This window comes from Anolis carolinensis, chromosome 5 (genome assembly GCF_035594765.1).
Source record: "Anolis carolinensis isolate JA03-04 chromosome 5, rAnoCar3.1.pri, whole genome shotgun sequence".
In the NCBI taxonomy this organism is placed as follows: Eukaryota; Metazoa; Chordata; class Lepidosauria; order Squamata; family Dactyloidae; genus Anolis; species Anolis carolinensis.
This window is the reverse complement of record NC_085845.1, coordinates 14,783,270-14,798,330: the sequence shown is the minus strand read 5'-3', so window position 1 is coordinate 14,798,330 and position 15,061 is coordinate 14,783,270. Positions and strand designations below refer to the sequence as shown.

Here is a 15,061-nt window from a genome sequence, read left to right as displayed (position 1 = left end):
CATTTGTAGTCCAGCACATTTTCAAGCCACATGTTGGAGAAGGCTGCCCAAAATAGTTTCCAACTACCGAACTATACTTCTGGAACATGGCCATACAGCCCAGAAAACATACAACAACCGAACTATACTTTGTTCTTGTGTACCTTTAGGTCAACTCTGACTTATGGCAAACAGATTTTCTTAGAAGGATTTATTCTGACATTTGCCATAGCCTTCCTCGAAAGCTGAGAGACAGCTTGACTTTCCCAAGGTCACTCTGTTAGTTACCATGGCTGAATGGGGATTTGAGAACTGGTTCCCAGCTTCATACTTCAGACACTATTCCACATGATTCTTATATTTGACTACCAATCAAGAGAATGATAGTCAAGTATAAAAGGAGTCGGCTGCTGTTTCACCCCATTGTCCTTTACATGGCTGAGAAAATTGGGTGCATTCAGACATAATAATGGCAAATCAGAATTCTGTGCACAAAGTCAGATTGCTCCTCCTGTAAGTGGGAACAGCTGAATAGACTACAGACCCTTCTGACCATTGTTTGTACATCATGACAGCTGGAACTGAATAATCTGGCTTCTCTGTCAGATGACAAATCAGAGAAATAAACCTAGATCAAATCATGGGTGTTCCAGATATCACAGTAAACCACTGAATGGAAGCCTGTGGTTTGTTGAGACATTCCTTTGTATGCCAGGATGCAAGCAGGTGGTAAACTACATTTCTAAAGAATTCTGATTTGTTGTTCTGTGCAAACATAGTCATAATTTAACTGCTCTTTATGATACAAAGCCCTACAAAAAGTAGAACCTTAGTGCGAAACTAGAATTAAATTTCCACTCTGGACGTGCCTGCCGATTTTTCAGTGATCAGTACCTTATGATCTAATAAATTACAAAGCATACAAGTTCAAGTCTGCACTCAGCCATGGGAACCCATTGGGTAACCTTGGGCACATCACGTTCAGAGGAGGGCAATGACAAATCTCTTCTGAACAAATCTTGCCAAGAAAACTCTGTGATAAGTTCACTTTAGGGTTGCCGTAGACTGGAAATGACATGATGGCACACAACAACCACGTATTAAAACCAATATTGTGACATCAGCACCTGACAACTATTTTTGGACTCTATTAATTAGGCAAGACATGGAAACCTACAGATGTCATTCAGCAGCAACTCCTAATATTCCTCAGTGCTAGCTACGTATGTTGGTAAAGGCTGGTGGGACAGAGTTCAATAACATCTAGAAGACAACACACTCCCACCTCTGAATTAGGCCATTAAATGAAGCACCAACATAACAGGTAAGATTTAAAACTCTAATCAATCAGTACAAAGAAATATATCTCTCTTGAGGTTTTTTTTTCTTTTTCATTTTTGGAGAAGGACCAATAGACACTGGCATTTGTGGATCATTGCTTTTCTTTCAGGCATTGCTAATCTTTACAGCTAATTTTTATTGTGCAAATATTTATGGCTACTGTAAAGAAATGAGCAAACAGAATTTTCAAAGAGGGAGGTTTGACATGGAACAGCTGGAGGCAGATGGATAATTCCAACGAGGCACTAGAGGAGCAGAGAAAAATGCGGTGAAACAAAGAGACTGAGAAAAGTGGGGTGAATAGCAGCAAACTGCTGACACAATAAGCATTTTTTCAGCAGGAACCGCTCAGCGGTGCCACAAATGTTCTAGTTCTTGCTGTGTAAATAAAAGGCTTGGTTAAACAGCATCAAACCTATGAGATGTATAAGGACACAAAGAAAGAAACTATCTAACCAGCTAGCCAGAAACCAATTATTTTGGAATAATTTCATTCCTGCATTAGAACAGAGAAGTTCTTAAAGCTCATCTAGTCAACCTTTCCTTAGCCTACTATCCTCTAAGATCAGATCAGATCAGGCCAGATCAGCTACACCCAAGAGTACTGAAGGAACTAGCGGAAGTTATTTCAGAACCACTGGCAATTATCTTCGAGAGTTCTTGGAGAACGGGAGAAGTCCCAGCAGATTGGAGGAGGGCGAATGTGGTCCCTATCTTCAAGAAGGGAAAAAAGAACGACCCAAACAATTACCGTCCGGTCAGCCTCACATCAATACCAGGCAAAATTCTGGAAAAGATTATTAAGGAAGTGGTCTGCAAACACTTAGAAACAAATGCGGTCATTGCTAATAGTCAACACGGATTTACCAAAAACAAGTCATGCCAGACTAATCTGATCTCTTTTTTCGATAGAGTTACGAGTTGGGTCGATACAGGGAATGCTGTGGATGTAGCGTACCTGGATTTCAGTAAGGCCTTCGACAAAGTCCCCCACGACCTTCTGGCAAACAAACTAGTAAAATGTGGGCTAGACAAAACTACGGTTAGGTGGATCTGTAATTGGCTAAGCGAACGAACCCAAAGGGTGCTCACCAATGCGTCGTCTTCATCATGGAAAGAAGTGACAAGTGGAGTGCCGCAGGGCTCCGTCCTGGGCCCGGTTCTGTTCAACATCTTTATTAACGACTTAGACGAAGGGTTAGAAGGCACGATCATCAAGTTTGCAGACGACACAAAACTGGGAGGGATAGCTAACACTCCAGAAGACAGGAGCAGAATTCAAAACGATCTTGACAGACTAGAGAGATGGGCCAAAACTAACAAAATGAAGTTCAACAGGGACAAATGCAAGATACTTCACTTCGGCAGAAAAAATGGAAATCAAAGATACAGAATGGGGGACGCCTGGCTTGACAGCAGTGTGTGCGAAAAAGATCTTGGAGTCCTCGTGGACAACAAGTTAAACATGAGCCAACAATGTGATGCGGCTGCTAAAAAAGCCAATGGGATTCTGGCCTGCATCAATAGGGGAATAGCATCTAGATCCAGGGAAGTTATGCTCCCCCTCTATTCTGCCTTGGTCAGACCACACCTGGAATACTGTGTCCAATTTTGGGCACCACAGTTGAAGGGAGATGTTGACAAGCTGGAAAGCGTCCAGAGGAGGGCGACTAAAATGATTAAGGGTCTGGAGAACAAGCCCTATGAGGAGCGGCTTAAAGAGCTGGGCATGTTTAGCCTGCAGAAGAGAAGGCTGAGAGGAGACATGATAGCCATGTACAAATATGTGAAGGGAAGTCATAGGGAAGAGGGAGCAAGCTTGTTTTCTGCTGCCCTGCAGACTAGGACACGGAACAATGGCTTCAAACTACAGGAAAGGAGATTCCACCTGAACATCAGGAAGAACTTCCTCACTGTGAGAGCTGTTCGACAGTGGAACTCTCTCCCCGGGGCCGTGGTGGAGGCTCCTTCCTTGGAGGCTTTTAAGCAGAGGCTGGATGGCCATCTGTCGGGGGTGCTTTGAATGCGATTTCCTGCTTCTTAGCAGGGGGTTGGACTAGATGGCCCATGTGGTCTCTTCCAACTCTACTATTCTATGATTCTATGATTCTATGATTCTAAGTGTGTTGGGCTATAACTCCTGCCTTCTTTAGTCAGCATACTAGAGAAAGTGAAAGTTACAGAGTGCTGTTGTTGATGATGATGATGTTTGCCTTTAAGTCATTTCAGACTTGTGGTGTCCCCTAAGGTGACCCTATCACAGGGTTTTCTAGGGCTAAGAGTGTGTGATTCCTCAAAGGTCAGCTAATAGATTTCCAAGGCCAATAATCCAGCACTCAAGCTATTATACCATACTTAGTCTAGTCCAATTCTCTGTGCTAAGATCAGACAGACACACTACTCACATGATTGCCATCTTTATGCTGCAATGGGAGTTAATTGTTGTTGTATGTCTTCAAATCATTTCTGACGTGATGACCCTTAGGCGAACCTATCATTGAGCTTTCTTTTCCAGACTTGTTCAGAAGAGGCCTGCCTTTGCTTTCCTCTGAGGTTGAGAAAGTGTGACCTACCCAAGGTCACCCAGTGGATTTCCATGGCTGAGCAGGGATTGAAACCCTGGTCTCCAGAGTCACCACACTGGCTCATAACATTACCTCTTAGCTTTGAAAAGTTTTGTAAATCAAAAACCAATGAGCATATAAAAATTTCCCTATTGCCTTTTATCCTTCTTTAGATTAGGAATACAACTACTCTATACAACTAAATCAGTTTGATACAATTTTAACTGTCATGGTTCCATTCTATGGAAGCGTGGTGAGGTGAGAGACCTGGTGAGGTGCTTATAATCCTAAATTTCTATGGAGCTCTGTTGCTGAAGTGCAAAGGAGGGCACTAGAACTCTTTACTAGATAATTCTTTGTCCACATCAAACTAGAGTCAACACTGACATTGTAGGACAACCTGTTGTGGGCAACAACCCAATCCAGGTGGACTGGTGGTCAGAGATGATGGGTCCTGGAGTCCAGAAAGTCTGAGAGGCCAAGAATTGCTGCAGTAGGGACAGTGACTCCCATAGCAGAATGGGATTCAGTCAACCACTTTGTCTTTTCCCAAAACTGGGATTAAAGGCTGTGATTCGTAGTACCTTACAGCATGACAACATTGGCAGTTATATTACTGTGTTAAATCTTACCGAAACATTGAGTAACCCCGGAGAGAGAGAAACTAAATAAGAAAACATATATTGTGGATGTTGTAAGACATTATATGTTTGAGAATCCTGCTTATTCCTCACAATTAACTCCAGCTCTTTTAAGTCCAAAGAAACACCATAACTCTTTGTAGCCTTATCTCATCCCGCATTCGTTTCACACACCTTAAATCAACCACAACAGATTAAAGTTTCAGAATTTCCCCTTTTTTGCATTGATTCAGACTGTTAGCTGACAACTTATGTACATTATGTACATGTGGGGGACGTCTTCTGGGACTCTGCATAGATATGAGAAAACACAGGTAATGATGAACCTTATTGAATGAACAACTTCCACTGGAAGTTAACCATGGAATCATACCTGAGGACCTAGGAAATACCTGGAGATGACATATTTTGTCAGATGGGAATAAGTGAAACTGTACGTATGGGGTTCATACTATATTTACTAGTAGTTTACTGCCAGTGAACTCAAGGCAGCATCTGTAACTCTTCTCCACCCCTTATTTTCACACCAACCATGTGAGGTAGGGCAAGCAACAAGAAATCAACTGATATAAGGTTATTGATGAATAAGTTGTTGAGTGAAACAAGAACTTAAATTTGCCAGGAAACAGCTCAGTGCTCAAACTACTATACCATACTTAGTTTTGACACATGTGTGTGGGGATGGACCAAGGGCTTTGTTTACGATTTTTCCCCTTGCCACACAAGTTGAACCATACAAAGAGCAAGTTCAACAAGGCAACTATTGATCCTTCCTGAACTTTCAGCAGCACTTGATACCATCAGAGTGTTGTGTGGTTTCCGGGCTGTATGGTTGTGCTCTGGCAGCATTTTCCCCTGACATTTTGTCTATATCTTTGGCTGACATCTTCAGAGGATCCAACCACAGATGCAGGTGAAATATCTGGAGAAAATGCTGCTAGAACATGGCCATACAGCCCAGAAACCACACAACACTCCAGTGATTCCGGCTGAGAAAGCCTTCAACAATACATTTGATACCATCGATCAAAAGCCGTTCCAAGTCCCTGCGGGGAGATGATGGTGGGGTATAAATAAAGTTTTATTTATTTATTTATTTATCTATCATAGTATCACCTGGCTGTTATAGGACTCTGGAGTATTGTTTTGTAGAGTTTCCTGCCTTTCCAGAGGGTGGTGCAAGGGACTGCCTTTGAGTTCCACAGAATCAATACTGTCCTCTATGCTTTTCATCATCCACAATAAAAAGCTTTGGATTTGGGTATCCTCAGTATGCTGATACTATCCATTTCCATTTCTCCTTTACAGCTATGTCAAAGAGTATGTGGTAGTAATGAATTATTGAATGCAGCAAAGGACTGGATGAGGATGAACAGACTGAGCTTAATCCAGACAAGATGGAAGTAATGTTGGTCAGCAGGAAAACCAACCTGGGATTGTAGCCTGTTCTGCATGGAGTTGCTCTCCCTCCAAAAGATCATTTTGCATAGGCTAGAGGTGCTCCTGGACCTAGTCCTGCTCTTGGAAAGCCAGTTTGCTGCAATGGCCAGGAGTGCCTTTGCCCAACTGTACACTTCCTTAGGGGAGGCAGATCTTACCATAGTAGGTCATGCCTTAACTACCTCTCAAACAGACTACTGTAATACATTCTGTGTGGAGCTGCCTGTGAAAAATATTTGAAAGCTGTAGCAAGTGCAAAACTCTGTATGCATTTTAGAGACTACATAACATAGTCCTACAAGAACAATACTAGCTTCTAATGTGATTCCAAGCTCTACTCAAAGTTCCTATTGTTGACCTCCAAAGCCCTAAACGACTTGTGTCCAAGGTTATTTGAAAGACAGACACTTCCTATGTGAATCTGCTAGAAAGTTGAGCTCTCTGGAGGAGGCCCTGTTGTATCTCCCAAACTTCATGAACTTAGGCTAATGGATACACATAACAAAGTTTTATATTCCTGTAGAAGTGTCCCAACTGTGGAACTCCACATTCACAGAAGTTAGACTGACTTTTAAGTTTCCAGCAAACAACCAAAACAGTGCTGTTCCGCATGGCAGTCAGTGTTTGACACTACTGTATTAGTTAATTGTTTCAAAACTGGATTGGATTATTGTTTTAGCTTTTAGGAGTTTTTAAAGAGTGTTTTAATTGTGTTTTTTAAAAAGCTTTTATCTTTGTATCGTTTTAATTGGTTTTTATTTGTTGATCACCTCAGGAATGCTTGTGGGGTAGGAAGTGATACAGATAAACTTTAAACAAACAAACAAATGAATATTTTAATTTTCACTCTCACTCCTAAAGTGGCACAGTCCACAAGACTTTGCTGATTACATGAATAATAATAGAATCATAGACACGTAGAATCATCAAGTTGGAAGAGACCTCATGGGCCATCCAGTCCAACCCTCTTCCAAGAAGCAGGAAAATCACATTCAAAGTACCCCCAACAGATGGCCATCCAGCCTCTGTCTAAAAGCCCCCAAAGAAGGAGCCTACACCACACTCTGGGGCAGAGAGTTCTATTGCCAAAGACCTCTCACAGTTAGGAAGACCTCTCACAGTTAGGAAGTTCTTCCTCATATTCAGGTGGAATCTCCTTTCCTGAGGTTTGTAGCCATTGTTTCGCATCCTAGTCTCCAGGGCAGCAGAAAACAAGCTTGCTCCCTCCTCCCTATGACTTCCCCTCACATCTTGATACATGGCCCTCATCATGTCTCCTCTCAGCCTTCTCTTCTGCAAGCTAAACATGCCCAGCTCTTTAAGCTGCTCCTCATAGGGCTTGTTCACCAGACCCTTGATCATTTTAGTTGCCCTTCTCTGGACACATTCCAGCTTATCAACATCTGTGGTGCCCAGAATTAGGCATAGTATTATTAATAATCTTAGTAATAAACTTTGGGCCCTTTTAGACAAGGCAGAATACAAATAAAGGCCCTTTCCAGACAGGCCAATATACCAGGATCGAATCCTAGGTTTTCTGCTTTAAACTGGATTATATGAATCCACATTGTCAGATAACCTGGGATAAACAGAAAACAGAAAACCTGGGATCAGATCCTGGGATATAGGGCCTGTCTGGAAAGGTCCTTTATTTGTATTCCACCCCATCTCCCTAATCAATCATACTTTTTCAGGTTTTCCATCATCTCCATTATCAAGCTTTCACTTATTTGCATTTGAAATGTTTAGTCATTATCTGAGAGCTCTGATTGGCCAAAAGGGAAAACATTTCTATTCTCCAAAGATTGTTCTACAATCTCATACTGTTATATGTATTACTTTGTAATCACAAACAGCTCCAGTCCCATCTCAGCGCTACCTCCCATGGTGCTCATTACAATTCTACAGGCAACAAAGGGGGGTGGGATACCCATGTTAGTCTGTTTCTATAATAACAATAAATAATGGACTTTTAAAGGCCTAGGAAACAAGGTTTCACAGACCACCAGTCACTTTGAGCTGAAGTGGGCCATGCTTTATAAGATAAAACTTGTTAAGACTTTGAGATGTCATGAAACTCTTTGTTATGTTTACTCAGAAATAAACACACAAACACACTGCTTTCAATAGGACAAGGATGGTGTGAAACCTGGGAAGGAGGCTGCAAGGACAAGAGAGAGAGGAAGAGGGAGAGAGAGAAGAGAAGGTAGGAAGTGAGAGAGAAATGTGTGAAAGTGAGAAAAACAAAAAAGAAACAATAGTAATTGAGAATTAAAATCTAAGGTATCCTGTTTTAAGTTGTAGGTATGTTTTTGTTATAGGCATTCTTTTTCTTCTCATTTTCCAAAAACTGTTTACTCTGGCCATTTTCTGCAATCACAATTACATTACTGGCTAGCTCAAGCAAGGTGGAGAATTTGATTGTTAGGTTCAAAAAATAACCCTCAGTTGGGGTGATTCCACCATAAGTATAGCAGAGTACCAGAAGTAAACTCCACAACCAGCAGAAACTTACATGTGATGAGCTCGAATAAGCTTCCATTCCTTAGGATGGCATAGGATTGCAGAGTCAGAACTTTAGGTTCAAAAATATTTATTGAAGTAAATAAATACATTCTAGATAGAAAAGGTCTTGGAACTAACTAGCTTACTGAGTCTCATCTTCTAAAGAGGTAAAAGGATAAAAAGTTTATGCAGCCATATTTTGCCTAGAGAGAGGCAACATGTGTATCCTCACAGGTAGAAAGAAAAACAGAAGACCAATGGTGAAACGGCCACATGGCCAGCTAAGGACAATAAAACTGAAAAAAAAAACCTTACAGAATTCCATTGCTACATCATCAAAAAAAAGGGGGGGGGGACAGACAGTGGCTAGCAAAAGAAAAAAAAGGCAAAAAGCCCTTTGGGAAAGCATGCATAGGAATGTGGGGAAAGGAATCCCTCAGCCTAGCCCTGTCTCTAGCCTAGCTACTCATTGAGGACTGGAAACTTGATGACACAAGAGACTTGTGCAGTTCAGGGATGAAACCCAACACTAACAAGTGGGGAAGGACTATGAAGAATATGCAATCTCTTCCCAAAAGCAGACTTTTTGGCTCAGGAAACTGAATTATCGGTCTTTCTACTAGCTATATCAGGCATGGGCAAGCTTCGGCCTTTCAGGTGCTTTGGACTTCAACTCCCACAAATAAGTGGCTGAAGGAGAAAAGGAAAGGACCTCAGGGTGTTAGGAATTGTGGGAGTTGAAATCCAAAACACCTGAAGGGCCGAAGTTTGCTCATGCCTGAACTATATGGCTCCAGCTTGCGCCCTGTTGAAGTCAAGAGACAAAATCTGCAACCCATTCAGGAGCTGACTGGCAAGTCCTTCTCTCTTGTAGCCCAGGGAGAGGGGGGATATCCCAGGAAAGAACAGACTCTAGTGGTTCCCAACCTTTGGTCCTCCAGGTGTTTTGGACTTCCGCATCCACAATTTCTAACAGCTGGTAAACTGGCTGGGATTTCTGGGTGTTTGTTGGATATCATCCTGGACTACACAAGTCTCATGTATGTAGTGGATAAGTTAGAATGAGGGAAACCTCTCTCTATATCCCATGCATGCCTAGATAGGCCTTTGCTGGTTTCTCTCTTCTGTCCTGTTTACATCCACTCCCCTCCTTTGTCTTCTGCATGAGAAGGACACATTTTGCCACTCTCCTGGCAAAATGTAGCTATTTAATGTGTTGTCGAAGGCTTTCATGGCCAGGATCACAGGGTTGTTGTATGTTTTTCGGGCTGTATTGCCATGTTCCAGAAGTATTCTCTCCTGACGTTTCACCCACATCTATGGCAGGCATCCTCAGAGGTTGTGAGGTATGGAGAAAACTAAGCAAAGGGGTATATATATATATCTGGAAAGTCTAGGGTGAGAGAGGTCAGTGTGAATGTTGTAGTTAAGCACCTAAATTAGCATTGAAAAGCTTATCTGCTGTCTTCTTCCTGCCTCTGGGGCATCCTTTGTTTAGAGTTGTTAACTGCCCTTGGTTGATTCATGTCTGGAAATCCTCTGTAGCTATTTAGATATTCTTTGATATTTTTACCTGCTTACCTTCCTTAGTGCTAGCTTAGAGAGCTAGTTAGCTCCAAAACCTTTTCTATCCACAATGGATTTCTTTTCACCTCAATAAATGCTTTTTGAACTTTCAATGAGACTTTGTAATCCTTTGCCATCCTCAGGAACAAAGGCTTCCCTAAACTCACCTCAGGTAAGTTTCCGCTGCTTATGGATGGTGGTTCTGCCACTCTGCTATATTTTGAGGAATCACCCTCAGAAAGAGGGTTATTTTTTGGTCTAACCGCTCATAGATTCCCAGCAGTGTTGAAGTCCAAAACATAGAGGACCAAAGGTTGAGAACCACGGCTCTAGTCAAGCAAAGTGCGGAAGTGCGGCGGGGGAGAAGTGGTGTTTCCAGCCACGCGCGCCCTGGCTGGCAAGGCAGGAGAAGCCTCCCCGGTTCCCCGGTGCGAGCGCGGAAAGCACTTACTTAGCAGGCTGCCTTGGTGGGAGCCGTTGACCTGCCCATCGGGGTGGATTTGGAGGTGGAAGCCGATGCCCACCCTGCAGTAGAGGCTGCCGGTCCTGCGCCCGGAGGGGCTCCACTGGAAGCTACCCCTCTCGGAGCCGCTGCCCGCAACTTCCCCGGAGCGGGACGAGTAAGAGGAAGGGGCGGACAAGGAGGCAGGCGAGGAGGCCCCCGCGGTGGCGTTGCGCCCCTTGCTCCGGAGCCTGAGCGCCGCGTCTCGGAGGGCTGCCCTGCGCGGGGGCTGTGGCGGCGGCGGCGGCGGCGTCTCCGGTTGCGCCCGAGCGACGAGGATCAGGTGGCTGAGGAAGAGGAGAAGGCAGAGGAGGCAGAGGGACGGGCTCATCCTTCCAGCGGGAGGGACGCGCTGGGCATTTTGCGGCGGCGCGGGAGGCTCCTGTCCCCGGGGTGGCTTCGGGAGGAAGGCATCGTCAACCCGTTGGAGGGGGAGCGCGGCCGGGGAGCGCAGTGGCGGCGGCACGGAGATATTTATAACCCGGGTGATCTCACAGCGCTCCCTGCATGCCTGGAGCCCAGAAGAGGAGGCTCGCCTCGCCAGCCCTTCCGCGCCTCCGGGAGGGCGCCTTGCAAGAGCCCCGAAGGGAGGAGGAGGAGGAGGAGGAAGAAGGCGTCGGAAAGGCGAAGGTCAGCCCCGGGCAGCCGCGGAAAGAGGCGCAGGAGGCACCGAGGACGCGCGGCGGCAGGAAAGGCGCGCTCTGTGCGCTTTGACGCACCAGCCAAACTCAGCAGGGAGAAGCCTTCATCGAAGGGGGCAAGGCAAAGGGGCTCCTGAGGGAGAAGGGACGCGGAGACGACGGAGGAAGGGCACCTCTCTGCTAACAGGGTGTGTGAGAGTGTCTGTGTGTAAGTGTGTGAGAGAGAAACTCACCGGGGCGCACAGCAGCAGGAGAGAGGCGCTCTGTGCGCTTTGACGCACCAGCCAAGCTCAGCAGGGAGAAGCCTTCATCGACGGGGGCAAGGCAAAGGGGCTCCTGAGAGAGAAGGGACGCGGAGACGAGGAAGGAAGGGCTCCTCTCTTCTACTAAGGGTGTGTGAGAGTGTCTGTCTATGTGTGTGAGAGAGAGAAAGAGAGAAACTCACCGGGGCGCACAGCAGCAGGAGAGAGGCGCTCTGTGCGCTTTTACGCACCAACCAAGCTCAGCGGGAGAGAAGCCTTCATCGACGGAGGCAAGGCAAAGGCGCTCCTGAGAAAAAAGGGACGCGGAGACGAGGAAGGAAGGGCTCTTCTCTTCTACTAGGGTGTGTGAGAGTGTCTGTGTGTGAGCGTGTGTGAGAGAAATCCACCGGGGTGCACAGCAGCAGGAGAGGCGCTCTGTGCGCTTTTACGCAGCAGCCAAGCCCAGAGGCTGGAGAGAATTCCTCGAGGGAGGCAGGAGAAAGGGGCTCCCTGGGGGGAAAGGCGAGCAGACGAGGGAGGAAGGGGCTCTCTTTTCCACTCCTGCTTTTCCTGACGAAGAAGGGTTGAACTTGGAGGCAACCGTCGTCTATCCAGAAGTGTGTGGTTCAGGGAAAGTGAAGGCGGCCTGCCCCGTTCGCCAGTGACGTCGCTCCGGGTGATTCTGGATGGGATCAAGTTCTTTTCAGCCGTGGGATTCACCGCCTCTGGCTAGAATGGTGATTCCCAAGGGTGGCCAGCCACTTCACCGAGAAGGGGGAGGAGTGTCGGTCCTTGGGTGGCTCTGTGTCCTGCTGACTGACTCCTGAAACGCCACACTCCGATCTGAGGCGACATATTCCGCTGCTGAACAGTTCTCGCCCTCAGGAAGCCCTTTGAATCCATGGCTCTCTACAGCAGCAGAAACCAAGATTGCCCCGCCTGATTGCGACATCCTTTCAGACAGCTCTGTTTAAAACATTTGAAAGGAAGAAAGAACTTCCTGGCGGTAAGAACAGTTCAAAAACAGAATGTGTGGCCTCGGGGTGTGCTGAGTCTCCTTCTCCCGAGCCTTTTCAGCAGAGGCTGGATGGCCATCTGTTGAGAGGGCTTTGGTGGTGTTTTCCTGCCTGGGAGAAGGGAGTTGGACCCCCTTCTCCCAGGCTGTGTGGTCCCTTCCAACTCTATTATTCTAATCCCCATGTGTCAGATACAGAGTCAACACAAATAATAAGTAGGAGTAAGTTCGGGTTGCTGTTCAGCTTGTGAGGCAGCAACTTGCCCGACAGTCTCCTCATAGCGTTTCCTGGGGCCTTTTAAACTTATCATCATCACCCTGAAGAGAGTTGTAGGTCGAGCAGCGGAACAAAAAGACAACAAGAGAAGCAGATGTTGGTTGTTGGATACTGGAACAATACCTTGTTTTTAAGCGCACAATGGAGCATAATTTGGAAATACTTCAGCAGGTGCATCTTTCCTCAGAAATAAGTTTCGCCCTGTTGAATAGCACTTATGTTCCTTGTGCGTATGTGCTGCAGCTTGCAACATCACCCAATCTGTTGACCTGGCTCCATTTGGGCAAAGCAGCAGTGGTAGGAAAGCAGAGGTAGGTGGAGCTACTTCGGATTTTGGGAATGTGTCTCTCCGAGTTGTAAGGGACTCTTTCTCTGGAAGGCCGGTGCCTAGTAGACCAGAGAAGAGGACACTCTGGAGTTGAGCCTATGGCCCTATTTTGGCAACCTGATCCAGGCAGTCCTGCCTTTTTACTCCTCCTTAGTTTTGACTTTCAGATGAGTTTCAGGTGACAGAGATACTGAGCCGAACTCACAATATATTTTGACATTAAGTCATGCTACTTTCGTCTGGAGTCACTTCATAGCAGATCATGGAGACATAATTTTACTACAACTCCCAGAATTCTCTGGTTATTCTGGATGGAGGGATTCTGTGAGTTGTCGTCTAAAAAAGCAATCTTCTCTGCTCTGCTGCGAAGCAATGGTTCAATTGGGTTGTTGTATGTTTTCTGGGATGGATGGGCATGTTTCAGAAATATTCTCTCTGGACGTTTCGCCTACATCTCTGGCAGGCATCCTCAGAGGTTGTGAGGTATGGAGAAACTATATAAACCTGCCTTGCTTAGTTTCTCCAACTCCTCACAACCTCAGAGGATGCCTGCCAGAGATATGGGCGAAACGTCAGGAGAGAATACTTCTGGAACATGGCCACACAGCCCGGAAAACAGACAACCCTGTGATCCCGGCCATGAAAGCCTTCAACAACACAATGATTCAATTCCTGGGGGAGGGACAAGGGACTCGGAAAGTAAAAGATTGATGGGGGGGTTGGCGGGAATCTGAGGCGAGATGCAACTCTGCACGTGCTCAGAGGGTGCTTAGTGTCTGAAGGAATGATGTCATAAACAACAACAAGATTGAAAGGGCCGGGAGCACCTTGTCTTCAGGCCAATGATGGAGCTGAGCATCCTTCGGAGAAGGAGGAAGAGCATTCATCAGGGAACCCTTTCTACAGCTTAGAACCAGGAGGTTCCTTAAGTAGTGGCTGAGCGCAGTTGGATACTTAGGATCAAGTGGAGATAGGGATGGCTGCAAGAACATGCAACCCTAAAGATGGCTTCCCGGTAGAAAGTCTGAGTTCAGGAAAGCTGGCTCTCAGGTCAATGTGAGCTTGCAGCCTCTGGTCTTTGTTGCTTCATGACTCCTCTCCCGGATCGCTGCCTGGCCAATGGGACAGTGTTTGAGGACCAAACCCATCGACCGCATTTCCAAACCCAGTCGCCTCCTCCCAGACGGTTTCTCTCCTTTCCTCCCTCCCTCCCTCCTCCGCTCCCTCCGTCATCGCCTGTGCGTGAGACCTTGGCTGCCTCTTCCTCCGGAGCCGACCTGGAGAAGCGTCTCATCCTCTCGCTCTCTTCCTCTTTCCCAGGGCATGATTCAGTCAGTGTGCGCGGCCTTGTTCTAAAAGGGGGAAAGGCTTTCAGTACGTTTTCGTCAAAGGCTCCCAAGGACAGCCAATGTTTGCTAAACGGAGAATTTTCGCGAGGGGGTTCCCGAGTGCAGAACATTCTGACTTCAAGCCAAGAGGTCCGTGTGCTTCTTTGGCGGTTTGGGAAGACCACTGGGAAAACAACAGGAGAATAAATGTTCCCTAGCCCATGGGAACCAAATTGCCAATTTAATCCAAGAGGATGGAAGTACCAGAAGAAGTGAAATCTGTTTCCCTGACCCACCCTCATCTCCTCCTTCCAATCCAGTCTATCATAGCTGCCTGAGATCACCCTTCCATCACTATGAAACTGTGGACCACACCAGGTGACACCATGAGGATTATCTGTACAATTGTTATACAGTGTTTCAGCAGAAGCTTACACTTTATATTAAAATATATATCCCAAGAAGTTAGTTATAACCACAAGTACATTTTTCATAAGCCCAGTTTGCACACACTATATCAGTTGTTTTCAACCAGCTCAGTGGGTTAAACTGCTGAGCTGCTAAACTCGCTGACTGAAAGGTCGATGGTTCAAATCCGAGGAGCGGGGGTAAGCTCCCTCTCTTATCCCCAGCTTCTGCCTAACCTAGCAGTTTGAAAGGATGCAAATGTGAGTAGATCAATAGGTTTTGTT

The 15,061-nt window shown here is 45.9% G+C and overlaps 1 protein-coding gene across 1 annotated transcript in view; it reads right to left on the bottom strand.

The window, feature by feature from the left end:
• The window catches only part of fgf5 (fibroblast growth factor 5), a 35,680-nt gene extending 23,246 nt beyond the window's left edge, over window positions 1–12,434 (bottom strand). Inside the window, exon 1 of the mRNA XM_062981521.1 lies at window positions 10,488–12,434. Coding sequence (XP_062837591.1) covers window positions 10,488–10,869 — 382 coding nt within the window. The 5' untranslated portion in view covers window positions 10,870–12,434. The remainder of the gene's footprint in view (window positions 1–10,487) is intronic.
• Between the last annotated feature and the right edge of the window lie 2,627 nt (window positions 12,435–15,061).